The sequence below is a fragment of the Amyelois transitella genome, chromosome 13, assembly GCF_032362555.1.
Source record: "Amyelois transitella isolate CPQ chromosome 13, ilAmyTran1.1, whole genome shotgun sequence".
NCBI lineage: Eukaryota > Metazoa > Arthropoda > Insecta > Lepidoptera > Pyralidae > Amyelois > Amyelois transitella.
In genome coordinates, this window is record NC_083516.1 from 183,800 (window position 1) to 204,803 (window position 21,004).

At 38.8% G+C, this 21,004-nt stretch overlaps 1 protein-coding gene across 1 annotated transcript; it reads left to right on the forward strand.

Annotated features, from left to right (window-relative positions):
- The first annotated feature begins 2 nt into the window (after nt 1-2).
- LOC106142328 (uncharacterized) lies at nt 3-20,761 on the forward strand. The gene is made up of 7 exons (XM_013344049.2): nt 3-163; nt 16,104-16,265; nt 17,714-17,865; nt 18,270-18,474; nt 18,784-18,927; nt 19,119-19,271; nt 19,364-20,761. Exons 1-7 carry the CDS (start codon nt 106-108, stop codon nt 20,257-20,259), a joined length of 1,770 nt encoding a protein of 589 aa, XP_013199503.2. The 5' UTR covers nt 3-105; the 3' UTR covers nt 20,260-20,761.
- Nucleotides 20,762-21,004: the final 243 nt, after the last annotated feature.

The window sequence follows — 21,004 nt, forward strand, 5'->3', positions numbered from 1 at the left end:
GCGTTGACATTGATAGTGACAGTTTGACAGTGAAAGAAAAACATTTGAGGTAAAAATATAAAGTACAGTGTACATGTACATAAAGACGATTGTTTTAAGGAAAAAATGGAAATGGAAAGAAACAATGAATCCAATACTTTCATGAAGGAAAAAGAACCATGCGGTAAGGTTTTTGAAGTACATACATAAAATCACCCCTCTTTCCCGCAGGGGTAGGCAGAAACTACATATTTCCACTTGCAACCATCCCTCATACTTTTTTCTCTTTTCTTCATGCAAGCTCGTTAGGCAAAGACGTCCCCGATTTGATCAAGGCAAGTACATTTATATCCGCGGGTTCTTATAATCTGTGGGTCCGATGGGAGCCCTGATACCAGTAACAAAAAAGCCACTCCATTCGTAACTCCATGATTTCATGTCCGGCAAATATTTCAAATATTTTCAATTGGATAAGATATGCATGATCATGATTTTCCTGTAAGTACGAGACAGTTAAGCCACAGGTCTTCAGGTAGGAATAAAACAAATCAATTTGGGATGGGATAGGATAAGATAGGAACTATAAATATATCATTTATATCGTACTCATCAAAAGACTAGACAAATGTACCTAATGTTGCAGTTTTTATGGGGCCCCATGGAACTACATTAGGTAGGTCTGTTTGGCAGATATTTACTTTGTTTCAATCATCATGAATAAATTATTAATAATATCTGCATGTCATAATTTGAATATGATATTGGTAAAAGACGTTTCGACGATGAAGCGCAGGTGCGGATGTTAGAACCCAAACGATTATGTTTATGTAGGTAACTACTATTTACTACCTTACAATTTGATAGAAAAGAGATTTCATGTACAGAGTCCAAGTTCCGCCATAGGTTATCATGTTTGTCTGCGTGCTTTAGAGAGAAACCTTGTTGGTTGGTGGTTCCCGGCACCAATACAAAAAAGAATAAGACCACTCCATCTCTTTCCCATGGATGTCGTAAAAGGCGACTAAGGGATAGGCTTACAAACTTGGGATTATTTTTTAGGCGATGGGCTTGCAACCTGTCACTTGAATCTCAATTCTATCATTAAGCCAAATAGCTGAAGGTGGCCATTCAGTCTTTTCAAGACTATTGGCTCTGTCTACCCCGCAAGGGATATAGACGTGACCATATGTATATATGTATGTATGTTTGTACATACATTTTTGTATCTTTTTACAAATCTGCCTAATGTTTTACCATTCAACTGGCACTCCACACAGCACCTCCTGTACGATCCCAGGCACGAACTCGAGACATCCCATAAAATATGTCGGGATTCTGAGGGTTGCAACGTGGCATCAAATATGCATAGACACGCGTGAGCTGCTGTTACCCAAATCGCACAATTTGTCCTCGTCCAAGTGATTTAAGGCTGCCTTTCTATTAGGATGTATAAAGATGAATAAAAATAAGTCTGCCTTTTATACCTTCGTTTAAATCGAAAATAAAAATTCATTTGCGCCCATTTTTCATTAGTGTTTTTTTTTCTTTTCTTGCTTGTAGCAAATCAAACTTCTTCACGGGCTTATTTTAGCCAATGTCGAGTTTGAGTCAGTTCTCGTTGTAGAATATTTATAATACTTACATGTACCTATAGTGCTCGAGTAATAGGTGTTCTTTAATTCGCCCTTTATCGGATTTTTTTGGGGCAACATCAAAAATCACTAAATCAGTTATTTTAACACTCTCCAACACTCATGCTTGTACACGATAACTTTATAATTAATAATCCACACTTATAAATTAGAAAAAGTCGATAAAAAATTATATACCTATTTACAACATGACGTTTAATTTCCCGCTAAAAAGTAGCAGTGGAAATTCTGAAATACATATAAAAAGCTACAAATAGGTAAGTTTTAACTTAAAAAATATTTTATTTTAGTTATCGGCTCTAAATCTCAAATTGGTTTCCTAGCAAAGACGAAATTGAAAAAATTTAATTAAAGTATTTTACAGGTGTTACCTTCCAGTCAACCAAATCGAATCTTCACTATCACTTTGTCACCTCCGAATAAAAATGGCGGGCTAATTTATTGAATGCTAGAATAGTTTTGCAACACGATGTTTCACATTCGCTAGTGTAGATTGATTAATTATGTATGACATTGGTAGATAGGCAACGATAGCTGCCTATTCATGATGGTGTTCATCTGTGTTTTACCGATCATTGCACGAGATCAAAGGATCACTAATCAGTTGGAAAACAACATTAGGTATACTTAGTTCCCACCTGTAATAAATATTTCGTACAGCTTTAGAATTTAAGAAGAGAATTAAAACTAATAAGATAATTTCCGATGAGCAAGCGATGAGCGAAAAAATATAATATCTCTTAAAATAAATACTTATTTTTAAAAGAAAGCAACTTTTCTTTACAAAAATATTGTTTACCAATGAGTTTGTAAATACGGAACACTTACTCAACGGGTTCAACCCACACATAACCATGTTTTTAAGCCTAATTAAATAGACTTTTTGACCTACCTACTTCTTTAAAACTATTTCTAACTAGGCAGAATGTTTTTAAATTAGGACGTTTTACGCCTTCATTCTTAGAAATGAACCTGTTCACTTAGTCTTTGGTAAATGGTATTATACGTGAAAGTGTATTAACAAAACAACTAAAACTTCACTTTTCCTGTACTTTTATCGAACTGTATTCAATTTCCACAAATAGGCATATATACACATAACATTTAAGTTGTACCTACATTTTTAAATATTAAAATATATACAACTAGCTGTGCCCGCGACTTCTTCCGCGTGGAATAGTTATTTTGGGCATCATATTTATTTTTGCAAACATCCTCCTCGGCTTTATCAATTATAGCTGCTAATTGTTATGCGACTTGGCCCACATCATTACCCGCGACGGAACGGAGACCGTATAGTGAGATGAGAGGCCTTTGCCCAGTAGTGGGATCTTACAGGCTGATACTTTACTTTACTTTAAAATAGTAATATCTTCTAAGATGTTCATTGAAATTAAGTGATATCAAAGACAGTTGTGTTTACAATTAAATACTCATAATCAACAACAATCTTAAAAGATAGACATAACCAGTTTAAAAGTAGGTAAGAGGTAAAAACAGACAAACATACAAAGGAAGTATTATAAGTAGAATGATACCTATCTATATGTAGGAAGTAGGATAGAGCAGGGCGATCGAAAGATGCGGGGTGAGGGGGAGTGGTCAGGCGGTCACGCGTATTAGAAAGAACGCTGGTTCGCCGTATTAAATGTTTCGCTGCAAATTGCTTATAACGACTATATCTCAAAACCTATTCGTCTGATTTATATACTGCACCTAAATGACAATTTTAGTCTACATGAAAAGCCGAAAGTAATAAACATATTTATTTGGATAAGGATTAATATTGAATTAAAGAAAATTGGTTTCAAAATAACTTATGTTTATAGTGAAAAAATAATCTTATAAAATGAACATAAAAGTGGTTATTGTAAGTAAACCTTAAGAGATAGATATATGCTCTCGCGGACTTTTTTGTGGCAAAAAATGAGTACTTCACATCTTTAGTACATTGTTTTACTATATCTTTGTTGGTTTGCGCAGCGTTCGCGTGGAAAGCTCGCAGATGGCCGACTCATTCAACTTTCACCTGCATTGTTGACGTTTCCCGTAGGAAATCCGGGATAAAATGTAGCCTTCTTCGATAAATAGACTATCTAACAGTGAAAGAATTATTCAAATCGGTTCAGTAGTTTCTGAGATTAGCGCGTTTAAACAAACAAACAAACAAACAAACAAAACAAATTCTTCAGCTTTATAATATTAGTATAGATCACATGGTAAAATTTGCTATGAATTCGTCTGACGATCGTCACTTTTTTATTTTCATTCTTTTTTGTAATACCTTTTTTTTTGTGGCCTACAACAAAACCTCTGCATCATATGGCACTATTTATATAAATGACCAAAAACACACCTGTTCTGGTTAGGGCACAGTCATTATATTACATTAGCATTAATTTTCCTACTGGCCCTCCAGGTTCACTCCCCATCTGACCCATTTCGGCCCCCATTCAGCGCGGCGCAAAACGGAACTATCGTTACATTAGTTTTTCTACTAACGCCATAATACTGGTGATCCACTAAATTATAGTCTCCACAAGTCTGACTGTCATAATGACAAATGAATTCTTGGTATTTGATTTTGTTACATGTGCCCGAGATCTGCAGTGAGCAAGATCAAAAAAGCGTGTAGGTCACGTCAATAAAAATGTTTGTACCTCAATTTAATTTTGCACCTTGAATCTGATCAAGTTGAAAAGTGTGAATGAAGAGTTTCTGCTGGAAAGGAAAATTAATTTCGTCTATATACAAAGAATATGCCTTATGTGTGTAAACAAAATGTCTTCATCAAATAAAATTCCTTTATCTTATCGCTTAACTAGCTGTGTTACAGGGCTAATGTTCCGTGCACGGTACATCAAATTCAAAGCCTGCATTTTTGCGTGTCACGACCGTTTTAATACATTCATGCATTGTCCTAGTTTTGTGTCAACCCTTTGAGCTTTGCTTACAGCAAGAAATTAATATGTGTACATTTACTGAAATTACTTATTTCTTTTTATCATAACTCTTACTCTGCTATGATAGCCTTACGACATCCACAGAAATCTAATCAGTAGCAACTCAATTTATATCTAGTGGCACGGGGGTGTCCTCGCCAAGGCCAAAAGAAGCAAAAGGATGCTGCCTACCTTTTAATAAATAGAAGGTAGCTACTGCTGTGTATGTGTGTGTGTTCTTTTAACAATCTTGTCTGTAAGGCTGATTTCAGAACACGCGTTTAATAAATCTTAACCCTCTTTCATAATAACGCAGCTCAAACGCGCCGGTCGTGAAACACGCGCCGACGCTAACACTGCCGCGGTGCCTGATCTTTGCAAAGAAACGCTAACAGATTTGGAACGCGCTGTTTAACGGCGCGTCTTGCCCGAATCACTCTAAACGAGACTTTATTCTGTTCGTCTCAATTGATATGTACTAATTAGGTAAAATTAACATACCTACCTATCTCCTTGTGAAAATGTGTACCTACACCGTGGTGTTACTTTCCGACACATTCCCTCACCAACCCCAACTACGTTTGAAACTGTCCCTAGAGTAATTAATTACCTAATGTGATATATCAGTGCCTCGACTACAGTAATGAGAGATCGTAAATCTTTTTAACAAGAGACAGGGGATCAGCCTCCTTGCTGGTCCCGGATCATGCGACCGACAACACGGATAATGTTCAGTGGGGTTTTGAAAGACCCTTAGCCTGATAAACAAATGCCTCTTGAAAAAATTAAACTAACACATAAGTAATAATACTAAGTGCAACACAACATCGTTATACGCAGACTCTCAACTCTATTACATCCATGTTTATCTGGATAACTCACATTGGAGTTGAGTGATGCTCTATGTGCTCTACGCCAATATAAGAATTTGAACTATACAACAAATCGTAACACGTTTTAAGTACTATAAAATAAACTTCTTTCATAAAATCAAATTATTCCCATTGCCATTTGTGATTGGTCTTTGATTTCTTGCTTCGATATAAATAGGAACAACGTACCTATTGGTGTGTACGAAAAATTATTATTTTCTGTTGTTACACTCTATCGACTGAATGTGTAGAAACACAAAAAGAACATACACAGTCACGACTACATCCAAAAAGAACTGAAATGCCGAATTCAGCTGTACAACAAAAAGAATTACATCTTTCAGTTGACTACTCAAAGTTCTGAACTAATCCCCGGCCATGATGTACGCCCAGTACGCCATGATGTATGTGTATGTGTATGTGTTACGCCCAGGAACCGCAAGTGCTGGCGATAAATCAGCTTCGTCTCCCCACGGCTTTACCAACATCGTAAATATATCGTAAGGAGTACACGTGTACACGTCACGAATTTCACACCTGGGTTTTTATGAGTACCTTGAAGGTAACTCTTAAAATTCTCGCCATGCCACGTCTACCTGTCTTTCCGTGCTTAGAATATCTGTATTTAATTGTTTTTGTGATGCAAACGCTTTAATTGAACGAAGGAATTTTTATTACCGAAGGGCTATTTGTGTCTTTGAATAATAATTGCTCTCTAAGATTTTCAGCCTAACAATCGATTACGTAAATCGCATCGTGCTTTTCATAGTGAAAAATAGACAAAAGGTTTAAAAAATCACAATTCCGCTCGGTTGTCAAGGCGACGCGCCGCAAGATGGCGACTCGTCGGCTTCCCGCGCTTTCCTCGCTTTCCCGCCTATCGATCGGAAGTGCGTTCAGAAACGTCACTGGCCCACATATTTTTAATTAAGTTACACAATACAACTTTGTTTAAGTTCCTGTATAAATAACTTGAAAAATTGAAACTATGTCATTCCTTCGGGCTTCCTCGAAATTTAAAGAATAAATTATTAAATATGCAAATTAACCATCGATGAATTTAAATATATTCGTTTTCTGATACAATGTCAAAAAGCTGTTAATATCAATAGAGCTTTCGCAAAATTAAATATGGTAGGAAAGAAGATAGATTAATCTTAGTTAGGTTAGTGGTTTGGGATGTCAACTTGTGTTGAGATTACTAGTAATAAGTAACTTACTGTTACAGTGCCTAGTATCTCATACCGTCGATAGAAACTTAGATTGGATGAAATGTTTTTGGAGAATAATCTTAGAAAATAATGTCACCAAATGGCGCGCCTTATTTTTGCCGAATGAAAGGGGTTAAGAATAAAAGTAAATAAGTTAACTCTTGCTATCCCTTTTCACCGTACAGGTATTGCCTCCAATTCTTTCGCTGTTATGGCTGTCAGGCTCTGGAATTCACTTCCCGAGTCCATCAGGACATCCCCAAGTCGTTCTAGTTTCAAATCGCGGGTATACGGGTTTTTCTTGAGTCGCGAGGGAATTTAATATCGCCTTTTCACTCATTTTGGTAATCGCTGCACCTACTTATTTATGTATATTGCTTATCTATTGTAGTTTTTATGTATGTATATTATAATTATTTTATTTTATATTTTGTGTAGGTATAAATATATTTATTTAGTTTAACCCCACATTAAGTTCTCTGTAAGACCCAATGGTTGACTGGTAGATAATGCTTCTAGCATTAAGTCCGCCAATTGTGCTATACATATGTATTTTGTGCAATGAAGTTTAAATAAATAAATAAAAAATAAAAGTATGTTACCTAAAAGGGAACAGCTACTAACTTTATAAAAGAACCAAACTATAAACCAACAAGGTGTGGCACCAGTTTCAGGGCCCGATAGCTGAATGAAACAGGTTCAGTGACCGGCCGCGCCACTGCCATTCGCACGTTGCGTTACACAACTAGTTTTCAGGGTAAAAGTGCTGAAAAATGGGATCTCTGCAAACTTGTTATTCAAAAAGTTAGTTATTTTTGATAATCATATACTTTGCTTCTAAAGGTTCAATTGTAATGACCCAAAATCACTGCGATATTTGCAAGTATCGAAACTGAAATGTTTCAAAACAATCAATTAAAATTCGTGTGCACCCCAAGCTTCGCACTTTTTTTACAAAGCTAACAAACTATTTTTAAACACTTTTCTTGTTTGCACTGCACTTTTGTTTAGCAAGTAACTGTATCTGCATTAGTTGTCAATTTATGTTAAGTTTATTTATGTTAAGCGTTAGAAAATGTGGCACCTTTTCAATTTAAACTTAACCGACGTTTGTAGTAAATTCTATCTAAACAACAGCCTCACTCATCTCCTGAAACTCAATCCTGCGCGTTACGGAAGGCTTGCGTTCAGAAACGCTCCTCTCCGCGGCGGCCCCTCAGTGCGTCGCCGGGTGGCCTCGGTTGCTGGCGCGTCGCCGCGAACCCCGACCTCAAGGTTCAACGCACTCGCGACAAAAACAAAGATTCTTTATTTGAACAGCGGACTCGTTCGAAAACGAATCAATTTTAGTGAATGAACGTTGTGGTTTGTTGACAAATGAATGGGATGCTGAGCTGCTGAGGGCCTGGTGAGTTTGTTTGCCTGCGACCGGTGGCAGGGGAAGCGGCGCGTGCCGAGATTTACTTAGCTGGTTTAACTGTGGGAGATTCCGTTGTATCGTTGTGAACGAGGTATTTTATCAAAATTTCTTTATTTTTCTCTACAATCACAAGGTGAATGACAATACCTAATTATTTGTTTTGTCTTAAACAGATAATCAAAAGTAAGTTTTAACAAAGAGAATGAGTGCTAGGTTAAAACATAACTACATCAGTTTCTTATATCTAAATTTTATCCAAACTATACTATCCAAACTATATGACAATGAATAAATAACTGAGCAAAAAACTGATAGGCCCCGTTCAGCTATTTGGCTTTGAGATTTAATGTTAAAAAATATTTATGTTATCGTTTATTCTGTTTGTCAGCATTCTTCAAGTTGAGAATGCGATCTTCTCGTTTTGTAATTGATTTAGATGTCTGATCCTCATGATTGTTTGTATGATAGGAAAATCTTGCAACGCAAAAGAATGTATAAAAAATAAAAACAAAATCGTGTTTGCATCTGTGGCGCCCAATATGAGGCGGAAATGGAGGCGTGGAGGATGAAAATAATTATATTCATAAGTGTTTCACCTACAATGTTTTGATAGATATGTAATTTACTCCCAGAAACGTAGCCTTCCAGTCTTTTTGAGTTTGTAGGCTCTGTCTATCCCTATAAAACCCCTGCCCATATAAAAGACGTGATAATATATGTTCCATTTAAAAAAAAATAACAATAACAAATGTTATATTATAGATACCGATAACAATAATTTGGCGCCCAACGTGGAGCTGTGGTCTTGAGCGTGCAAAATGGTTACTTAATACGAACCTAAACACAAAACATTATTACATGGTATCTTTTTGATTTTTATGCCCAATTGCACATTTCGACTTATAAAAAAGAATATATTTCCGTTTTAGGTACTAGGTATATTGTTTGTCAGGAAAATAGCGAATCAGTAATTTTTTTTTTAAATCTAAGTTTTTATGCTAAAACTGTTCACACAGATAATTCTAAAAATAGGTCCAACTGTCAGCCAGGATTTGGGTACAAAATGTTCAGGCGGTGTAGCCATTAGTTACACGGTCCCTACAGGACCCACACGTCAGCCCTCGCGTCACAGGGAGGGCGGCTGTTGCAAGGAATCATGGAAATATGAACAACATTTACTAGTCCTATCCTGGTTCAGAAATAACGACTTCTTTTAAATTTTCTTTATATTTGCTTTTAAATGACTAGTTATCAATTCAATCATTATGAAAGTAACGTTATATTAACATAATTCAATAAACGTCAAAATACAGTACTCCAATTTGTACTATACTATAATATTTATGAATAACGATACGTAAATGATGTTAGATACGAGATGTCAGATAAGAAAGTAAATGTAGACTTTTGATGAAACTTGCCAAATTTCATTGAAACTGTGTACGAATTTGAAAATTGAAACGAAATTGCTTTTGTAGAACTTGGGGATTTAAAGTCTTTACTATGAGTTGAAAAAGCTGTGACAGATTTAATCTGATCTCGTAGCTATAAATCTCCAAGGCAGCCTTTGTTGGCGCCTGATTACGACCCGGCCGCGATGCACGGTCAAACATTTTTACCTACATACCAATCTTTCAGCTTCATTGTATCTGCCATTTTTCCGTCAGATTAAAATGTCCCATCTGAGTACAAACCGATCAAGCGCGAGTTGTCCTTGCGCAACGAGTTCCGTTAGTATTGTGGACTTCACTTGCTTCTTTGTCCACTTCGTATACAATAAAAAATATATTTCTGACAACGAAGTGATACTAGAAGATTTCCATTTTTTTTTAATTAGGTAAGGAACCCTTGACAATGCAAATCTCTGCTAATTGTAGGAGACGCAACGCCACGCGCCAGTAAACTACACGGCAACTAGGAAGTGCGGGGGCGATAGCTCCAATAAATAACGATCAGCAACATGTAGACCCGTTCCTGACTTGTGGACGGACAGACAGACAGACATTGCATAACAACGCCGGGGTCGTTCAACCCCCACAGGGCCGACGTCAGTGCGCAATAAACACCGTTTTAATAAAGAAATAATGCTCACTTTTGAATAACGCTGTCCAGTAAAAGCATTCCTGCCGTAGGGGTAACTATAAGCTAGATTTTTTAATGTCAATTCTATTTTAAAGGTTTTAAGGTAGGAACTGGTGTGAATGTGATATTCGCGTTGAAAGGGAAGTAATATCAAAATATTTGAAATACTGCGGTGGGGCAGGCCCTTCACAAAACAAATCAATAGTTTAATCTACAATCATGTTCTCAATGTACGAATAATTTATTTCGTTTCTTGTAACTTGTAAGGTGGGGGCTGGCAGAGTACTGCCAAGATACCTTTGGTAAAATACATTTCTTATGTGAAGACCTATAATGACTATGAAAATTGTTTTTATAACATATTTTAGTTGCCGATCGTTCGCTTTTATTGAACTAAATACAAAAGTTTACCTATTACCTACATACATAATATAATCACGTCTATATCCCTTGCGGGGTATAGAGCCGATAGACTCTCCCGAATAGACTGAAAGGCCACGTTCAGCTGTTTAGCCGAGATTCAAACAGTGACAGGTTGCTAGCCCTTAGCCTACAAGAAGAATCCTAAGTTTACACCTATTTCGATTAATCAGTAGTTAGTCAGTAGTAGCCTAGTTCGCGTTAGTCGCCTTTTTCGATTGAAAGAGTGGTCCTATTCTTTTTTTATTAGTGCCGAGAACCACACGGCACTTACCTCTAAAAATATTTATTTGAAACTTAAAAATGGTTTATGACTTTTGAAATCGGAATAATATATGGGTTTATCAAATTTTATTTTGACACAAGTAATATTATCAAAAAATCGTTGGCCAATATAGAGAACAAACAAACAATAAAAGTAGTGACTTTAATATTATTAACTGGAAAAATATTGCAAGCATATATTTTTATATTTTTCTTTTATTATTAGAAGCTTTTCAACACAGCAAACAGTTTTTTTTTTTTAAAAAAAAGAGCAAGAAATACCCCGCTCCGCACGCGACGGGCGGGAAATCCGGTTGGCAGCCCTCCGCCCTCGCGACAAGCTGGGCTGGCTTCAAATAAGGTTTACCACTTTACATATAAAATACTAAGCCTCTACAACATACACTACCTTATGCTGTAGTTCGATGAATACATTGCCTTTTTCGTTTTTTAATATATCGAATCAATTCGTGATAGTGTTTGAAACAATGTGGTAAGAAAATAAAGATTCTATTCTAAGAGAAAGCGCCACTTAAATGTTAGGGTTTTATAACTAGCTTTTGCCCGCAGCTTCGCCCGTGCGAATTTAGCACCATCTACAAAAGAATACTCGTTTTTCGGAAATCCCATACAATCCAACCTATAGTTTTTTGAAAAATGAAATGTACCCTAAGTCCTTTTCCAGAATCCTTAACTAAGGAATGAACTTACAAAATTACCATCCTAAAAAATTATTTCCATTGCTTAAGAATATAATGAAGCACGTAACTAATTATATAAATTACTGTTTCAATCTTTTCAAAACGTAAATTTTCTCTGCTTTGCATAGTGATAAGCTTTGCAAGGAAGACTCGCCGCGATAACGATAGATGGCGTTGTTATTGGTATGCACGGCGGTCGTAGAAGCGGAAAATGGTGCAATTTCGTTTCATTGCGGCCGTTTTAGCTGGAGGGGTACATGTAAACAAGAGGCTGGTCTGAAGACGATAGCTAAGATTCAAAACATTTAATTTCTTGCTTTTGAATCCTTGTTTTAGCTAACATTAGGCACTCTTACCGTTTATGGCCATTTATTTCGGACAAAAGACCTTTTTTGTTTGTTTTATACGTATACAAAAATTAGATGCTGACTTTAAATTTTTCTATCTTTTATTTCTTCTTAAAAACATACATATCTACCTAGTCATCTCTTCTTCATTTAGGTAGGCGTTGCGTGTCTAAAGTAAGCTCTCCTTGGAGAGTACAGGTACCTACTAATATTATTCAGATTTTTAAGTATGATAGCGTACTATGGTCGAATGTACATTTCTGCATAATCCGTGGTAAGTCTGTGACGTTCTTATTAACTTATTTAGTACCAACAAAAATATTTTTACTTCATCGTTCGTTTTTAGTATGGATTCGAACCTAGCTTTTAATCAAACCATATCCAATGCCCCTGCTCGTTAGCCGCAAAGCGGCGAGACGAGATAACAACCCGCACCCCGCACCCCAAACCCACACCCAGGGCTATCTGGGAGGCTCCCACCCCACCGTCCATTGACAAAAAGTTATGAGAAACGACGTAAAAAATCGCATTAGTAAATTGCGGACGACGTAAGTGGAAGCATTAATCAATAGCGGAATCCTTTATAAGTATACTCTAGATATTTGAAAGACTTATTAATATTCATTTAAATTTTATATAGGTAGGTAATTTGACTTCGTTTTAAATTCATTTTACCTACGCTGTTCACCTGTAGCTATCATCTGTATGTCTACATCTATGGTTGCATTTATGTTTTGATCTCTGATCCGTCATACTCAAATAGGTATTTGATTAGATCTTAACGTTCGAATATTTCAGATTAAGTTTCGAATTGAAGAACAACTGACGATTCCGTCGCCTAAATTAAAGCAATTCAAATTTTATAGGTACTTATTACCTGCTACAAAAGTTAAAAAAGGTGGGCGGAAAAACATTCCTTTTCGCAATATTTGTTGTGGAGCATGAGCATCAAATGTTGTGGAGCCTTTGCTCAGCAGTTGAATACCAATATATAGATACTTAAAATATCAGTCGTGTTCTATGTTTTATTGCGCTACAAACATTAAACTAAGCAAAAAATTATCACCTCCCTCCCCCCAGCTGATCGTTCCGGGAGGCTGGTCTCTGCCACTTCTCAATTTATAAAGGGACTCACATGAGCTGGCCCATTCATAGCATTGATTGGATACTCGCCACAACTAGATTGCCTATCAATGCAATGAAACCTAGGGAAGAAATGAATTAAATTTTAGGGTACCGCCTTCGAAAATAAGGAAGAACCTTGAGTTGAAGCAATATCGTTGCCGTGTTGTTGTTGACTTGATCATTTTCTTTCTATAAAATGTTGTTTATATTCTGAAGTATTACTAGTAATACATTTGTTGTAAGTCTACTTGATCATTTTCTTTCTATAAAATGTTGTTAATATTCTTAAGTATTAATAGTAATACCTATCTCCGTACTTAAAGGGCTTTTTGGTGGTATGTACAGACAGTCAAATAAATTTCATACGGATACTAAGAAATACTACTGTTTTAAATAGAGATTTCCTAGAAAACAAAAGACAAAAAAAAGACATTGTATTTGTAAATATACTATTCGCTGCAAATGACTCAATTCGCGACGATGCCGCATTAACCCTTTTTATCTAACGCGACCACAAAAGACCAGCCCCGCGTTTTGGTGACATTGTTTCAACAGAGGGTGCGAGGACAGGTGACAGGGCAAACGAAGGGTGCAACGAGGGTCGAGCTCCATCAGATGACCTCTTGCACCTGCGTTGTTTATTTTAATGCTTACGCATTTTATCTCTAAATACTACTGAAATTAGGTGACCCAAGTCCATAACTAAGTATACATATATATATTTCTCTTTCTTTGCAGGAATTATTCACTTAACAATAATCGTGAACCCGCCGGTAATACGAGCCGAGTCATGGGAGGAGTTTACTCCCTACTCACCCCTATTAGTTATGCAATCAGCGAATGGTCGCACTGTGGTCAAAGAAATTATATATATATATATATCTTTCAGGCAGGCTCTGTTTAGTCTAAATATCACAATATAAACGCTGACCACAAATAACACATAATAAATAAAATAGTAATTATAAATGTAGGACGTAGGTACATCTTTATTATGTAGCTTGTGAAGAAAAATAAATAAATTTAGAATTTTAAGTCTACTTACACATAATGGATATCTGTGATTAGCAGATTGTTTGGCTTCCAACGCGTATAAGACAGCATGTCTCACCCCAAGTCTCGACGGATATCCTTGTGAGTTACTTGCTGCTGGAAAAACCTATTAATATAAATTATCGCTGCCTCGATAAGCCCCCAGTGATGCTTTTATTGGACTTGAGATTGGAGCAGCGACCGGAGGGTCACGGCGCGGAGTCGATCTTAGGAATCATATTTTATCAAACTACGAACATAACCACAAAACTACAAACTTTTTAAGGCAATACTTATTTATAGGGTAACCTAAATGGAAATGGAATTTTGATATTAATATCTACATCCAGATACCGTTAATTTCATTGAGATCACGAGCAAGGTGAAACTAGTGTTTGATTCTGATTCATGATAAATCAGAACTAGATTAATCTTATATATAAAATTCTCGTGTCACAATATTCGTTCCCGTACTCCTCCGAAAGGGCTAGACCGATTCTCATGAAATTTAGTGAGCATAATGAGTAGGGCTGAGAATCGACCAACATTTATTTTTCATACCCATTAGTGAAAAGGATTGTCCACTCTTAAAATTTTTTTTTAACTAGAAATTACTTCAAAGTTATTTATATGGCAAATCAACGTTTGCCGGGACAGCTAGTGACCTGTAAAATAAATCATCATGAATGAATGCTTAAGATAGAATGATAATTCTTAAATAAACATATATGTCACCGAAAAATAACAGAAACCGCAAATTTATAAACTTAACAGGAAATTTTAAACTTCCATAGGATTATTCTAAATTAGTCTGTATTCGAACCCGGCACCTCCGATATCACAGACAAGCGCACTACCGTTGCACCACAGAGGCCGACAAAAGACTTAATAGTTTTCTATCCATAATACACATACACATGAAAGAAGAGCAGCTTCTCAATATCTTAACGTTCAATACGAATGGAATACATTTATTTAAATCAAATATAACTATTACAATTTCTGAACTATACTAATAATAAATATACCTAATTAAATAATATAAACTAATATTAATTATTTAATAATAAAAAAAAACTATTCTAAATTTACGAATGGAATTGTATTTTGGAGTAAGCACGCCATCTAAGTTTATCACAAGAGTCATTTTCACCTTCACCAACTCAACAAATGCATTATTCAACATGGCATCCATTATTGCCGGCTCTCAAACTGCATCCTCCTAATATTTACACGTTGTAAACGCTAACTCGAGGTGAGGGGAGCAAATTCCCAATAAACAATGCTTATGGGGCGCGGAAGTCGCCCTCGGGACGCTCAGCGCCGTGTGGGGAGCCTTTCATTTGGCTGCATATGCTGTAGTTGAGGGTAGGTAGTGAGGGGCCGAAATCTTTGACGCTTTCTTGGAGGGTTCGTAAGGGGTTGCCGAAAACTTTATGATAAGTGGACGGTTCTGGAATACGAGAGTACTTACAAAAAATTTGATAAAAATTAGATCTCCTTGATGAATAACTATTTATTCATATTTTTGTTACTATTTCTGATCATATAAATTCACATAGATCGTAATAGTACCTACATGGTATAACAAAGTTGCTTCCCGCATCTGTCCTTATATGTGCTTAGAGTTTAAAATATAGAGTGATCCAAGAAGATTGTTACCCGTGCTAAGCCGGGGCGAGCCGCTTCATAAAGGATGAAATTCGGAGCATCCATATTAATCGTAGAGCGTTAAGGTATTAAAAAACACCGATGATCTTCTTCTACATATATGTACATACATATAATCACGTCTATATCCCTTGCGGGGTAGACAGAGCCAACAGTCTTGAAAATACTAAAAGGCCACGTTCAAGTTTATGGCTTTATGATAGAATTGAGATTCATATAGTGACAGGTCCCAAACTTAAAAAGCCTATCCCATAGTCGCCTTTTACGACATCAATGGAAAAGAAATGAAGTAGTCTTATTCTTTTTTTGTATTGGGTGCCGGGAACCACACGGCAAATATAAATCTGTAAAATATGACAGATGACAGTTCATCTCCCCGTTCCAGACGACATGTGGAGCTGTGTGGAGAGCGGCGTGGGCAGCGGGCTGGCGCCGTGCGCTAGAGGGAAACACTCTGCCACCTTGCTCGGGGGGTACGTGTACGTGCTCGGGGGGAGGGGCGCCGGGGGCTCCGTGCCGCTGCGGGACTTCTGGAGGTACTGTCTTGGTAAGTCTCTTCATATCATTTAATCAACTACAAAAAAACCAACTTCATTTTTCTCTATCTCAATTTCATCTTTAAGCCATCCAGCTGATGGTAGCTCTTCAGTCTTTTTCAAGCTGTTGGCTCCTTCTACCTCTTTATGGATAAAGTCGTGATATATCTTATTTCTAAGCGCAAATCCCAGATACATCCTAACCTCTCTCTGAAGAAGAACCCGGGTGTGTCATTTGACCATGACCTGGATTGAGTAAGCCTAAATTCTTACACAAAGCGACTTACGTCTTGTGTCTGCAATGATATACTGGATACATACATACATACATATGGTCACGTCTATATCCCTTACGGGGTAGACAGAGCCAACAGTCTTGAAAAGACTGAATGGCTATTTGACTTAATAGGCTTAATAGATTCAAATAGTGACAGGTTGCTAGCCCATCGCCTAAAAAGGAATCCCAAGTTTGTAAGCCTATACCTTAGTCGCCTTTTACGACATCCATGGAAAAGAGATTGAGCGGTCCTATTCTTTTTTGTATTGGTGCCGGGAACCACACGGCATATACTGGATCATGGCAAAAAACTTGTAATATTTTCTTTCTCACATATTGCTGTGGTCTCCGCTACTTTGATTTGGATTTTGAACGTCAGCTAGATCAAGTGATAGGTCCCCGAAGGTATCCTACAAAAATATGCAAAAAATACCACACATTGCTTGTCCTTCAAACATTAAATCTACATCATCAATCTTGCGACCATAATTAGTCGACAAACGTGGTAAAATGTCGATCCAAATTGGTCCACTTCTCTCGACCCAATTACCGAATGCAGCGGATTGAAGGAGCTCTTAAAGAGCGCTGAGTGTGACGGTTCAAGTGGAGGGTGCTTCGGCAGATTTAATGCAAAGTTTGGTGATTGTTACGTAACTCGTTTAAAACTGTCAAAGCTGGCTATTCTGCTGGCTGGCGGATTCACAAAGCAATGTTGTAACAGCAGTTGTATTTGTACAAATTTGGCAGATCCAAGACTTTCGTATTCCATTCTAGATAGGTAGGAGTATTATGCTTATATACTACTGAGCTTTACAACGTTCAAATTTTGGCAATGAACCAAAAGTTTGTCTCTGACAATGGCCTCGGGTACGTTTAACTCAAGAAAATTAAGATAATTATAATTGATCAAGTTTTAACTCTATTTTCACCGTGGGATGTGATTTCCGAAAATCCGGTAACTACGATGTTGTAGTTTTTAAAGGCCAAAAGTTTCATTTAAACAGAGATTAAACGGGTGAGATTGCAGTGAGTCAGTTTACCAAAAAAGTCCGTCCTTGGATGTTTTTCTAGGCGTATTAGATATTTGTCCAAAGTTGACACTCCTGAATCAGTTCGTCCTTAGGGCTGATCACCTCAAAAGTTGAGAAGTCATTAATCCGAAAGCCAACTCTTTATCCCCAGCGAGTGGGGAGTGGCAGCGGCTGGAGTGCCGTGGCGAGCCACCTCCTGCCCTTCAGGAACACAGCGTGACAGCACACGAGGCGCGTCTGTATGTCTTCGGGGGGGAAAGCGCGCTCGCCAATGACACGCCGCTCTGGATATATGACACAGAGGTAAGATTTCCCCCTGCCCTGCAGGAACACAATGTGTCAGCACACAAGTTCAGCTTACAGGGTTTGATTGTCAGATAGAAGGCAAGGTTCTTAGATAGATAGCAAACGTACGTCAAGGGTTGCGTGACTGTTACCAGTCTTTGGTCATATAAGAAACATGCAACTTAATGCAAAGTGGTAAAAAGTAATGCTTTTTCGATGTTAAACACACGACAACCGTTTCCCAAGAAATAATAATGACGTTTAAAATAAGAAGTTTTGTAGATAGTATATAAGAGATAGTATAGTAGAGAGTGGAGTAAACCTACGTATTTTTGGCTGCTCTTCCTAACGTGAACGCGTTCGCCTATGTTTGAACATAAACATAGGTAGGTATAGTTCATCAAACTGTTTTTTTTTTCCAGACTCAAATGTGGAGAAAACTTCCTGGTCAAGGCAGCTTCACAGCGACACTCCGCAGACGAGCACCTCGGGACTCTCGGGGGGTAGGAGCTGGACCTCGCGGGAGGAGGGGACATTCGGCTCATACGCTGAAAGACTGCCTGCTCATATACGGCGGGTACAAAGATCTGAGAGGCTCTACGAATGAACTATGGGCATTCCACTATGGTAAGTGTCCTTTCTGATAGAATATGACATTAGTGGTAATACTTACAGTGGTTCTCAGCTTCGGATATTTGAGAACGGGTGGATCTGCTTTATTTTTTTTGTGTCATTTATAAAGTCCACGGGTTTGATCCACCTAGTGTTAGTTTATACTGAAAGTACCCAATACAAGCGCTGGATGCACGCTGTTACATTCGAATCTAGATGGAACAATGGTTCAAGGTTGACTTCAGATGTTTTTACGATGATGATATTGTGAACAAGTACTTTTAATAATAAACGCGGTGTAACCAACCACCTGCCTGGTTCCAGAATCGGAGAGTTGGCAGCAAGTGCGCACGGCGGCGGGCCCGGCGCGGCACCGGCACGCGGCCGCGCTGCACGACAACCGCCTGTACGTGCACGGCGGCCAGTGCGACCTGAGGGACTGCGCCGACCTCTGGCACTACGACACCAGTATGTCACCTCCCTGCTGATTTTCTTAAGACCACACTTTGGGCTACCATCCTTCTCTTCATACTCGTACACATATTTCACTCCATGCTTATGACATTTCGCGCCTCGCCTCATAACATACAACGTATTTCCAATTTCAATATGATGATTTCCTTTTGCCATTACTATAAGGTAATTTTATTTTACCACAGTTTTTCGTCTCTGGACACAAGTCCGTACTCCGGCCAAACTGTCTCCGAGCGCGAGGAGCGGGCACGCTGGTCTTCGCGCCGGGGCACACTTCTATATCTTCGGAGGAGAAGCCAACGGTCACCCCACCAACGAACTCTGGAGGTTTCACTTCGGTAAACTCAATAGTTCTCTACAAAATTTACAAATTCTCCTAATCTTTTCCACACAGAATGTTCTCAACATAATTTTCGATTGCCTTTTCCAGCAAGTGAAACCTGGGAGCGCATAAGCCAAGGTCTGAAATGGCCGTCACCGCGAGTGGACAGCTGCGTGCTGCTGGTGCCGGCGCGGCTGCGCACGGCGGGCGCCGGGGCCGCGGGCGCGGAGGCGGGCGGCGCGGGCGCGGGCGCGGGCCGCGGGGACGCGGGCGCCGGCTTCATGCGGGAGATCTCCAAGCTGTCGTCCGTGCACATCCGGCGCGCGGCGCGCTGCAGCTACAGCGTGCTGGCGGCCGAGCGCGACTCCACCGAGAGCCTGGTGCGGCACGAGGCGGCGCTGGCCAAGTCGCACTCCGCGTACGCCATCGACGAGCGGCAGCCGGCCGACGGCGGCGACAGCCCGCGCGAGGCCGACACGCCCGACCGCTGCGACGTCGCCCGCGAACCCATCTCCGTGCCGGACTTCGCGGACATGGTCCTCCCGACGCCCGTCCTGTCGCCCACCGAGGCGGCGAAGCTGGTTTATCTGGACTCTGAGGAGGAAGAAGAAGCTAAGAGAGAGACGGCGCGGCGGAGGAAGAATCGAGCTTTTCCTAAGTCCGCGTCCGTGAGATTCACGAGGGACGCCGCGACCATCATAACCAGAGAAGACGACGCAGACCTGTCCACGTCGGACTACGCGAGCGCCGAGCGCGTAAACCGGCTGTCTGGCGCGTCCTTGGGCTTCAGTAATCCGCATTATCTGGGTCCTGATGTGAGGGCATTGGGAATAGCCCTGACGCCGGATTCCGGCGTGGGTCCGGCGATGGAGATGCAGGAGCTGATAGCCACGAGTGCGCGGCGCGAGTCTCGCTTGCACCTGCTGCTGGTCGGCGGGAAGGAGCCCCCGCACAGGGCTCTACTGCAGAGCCCGCTTTCAATGTGGACCTATAGACTTCTGTAGGTGGTCCTCTCAACTTTTATCGTCCACTAGCAGCATAGACTACTAGGCCCCTCGGGAATTTTTTGTAGATTAGGGGGATTTACCTCTTTGTGAAAATTATATTTAGATAGGTAGAGGACAGACACAGTATTTATAAGAAAAGTCGACTCGAAGGCCGTTTTCGGACTTTTGAAGCGTTTCTCATTACTGACAATTTGATAAACATTGTGACGTCCAAAATATATTGTAGGTAGTACATAGGTCTTAAGAATTGTCCGGGGTACAACAATGTGCCAACTCAAAGTATTTTTTGTAATTTTAGATTTTTGATAAATACTTAAGTCTCTTTTTTCTGTTTTATACGTTGTGTTATACTTATATGTTTTAATGTTATAGTTGTTTTATATTTTTGAACTGTTGTAGTTAATAAGTTTTACTGTGTTATTCTGATGTATTGGTCATATCTGAATCAATAGATTTCTATGGAGACTCAAACAAAGGTTGATTATCTTTGATATTTCAATCACTTTTACACATGTTTCTCATGGTTTCTCGTAACTTTTTTTGCCAAGATGGATAATTATTAGTCTGATACAAAAGCTGAAACGTCAACAAGTCAACATAACTTTTATGTAAATTTCAAAACTTTGTTGGCAAAACTTTTTTAAATAATAAACATAACTTTTTGTAGTTTAATAAAAATTGGTTTCCCTTTATCTTCCACCAATCACAAATCGTAACTTCGATATTAAATAAATAAAAGCCA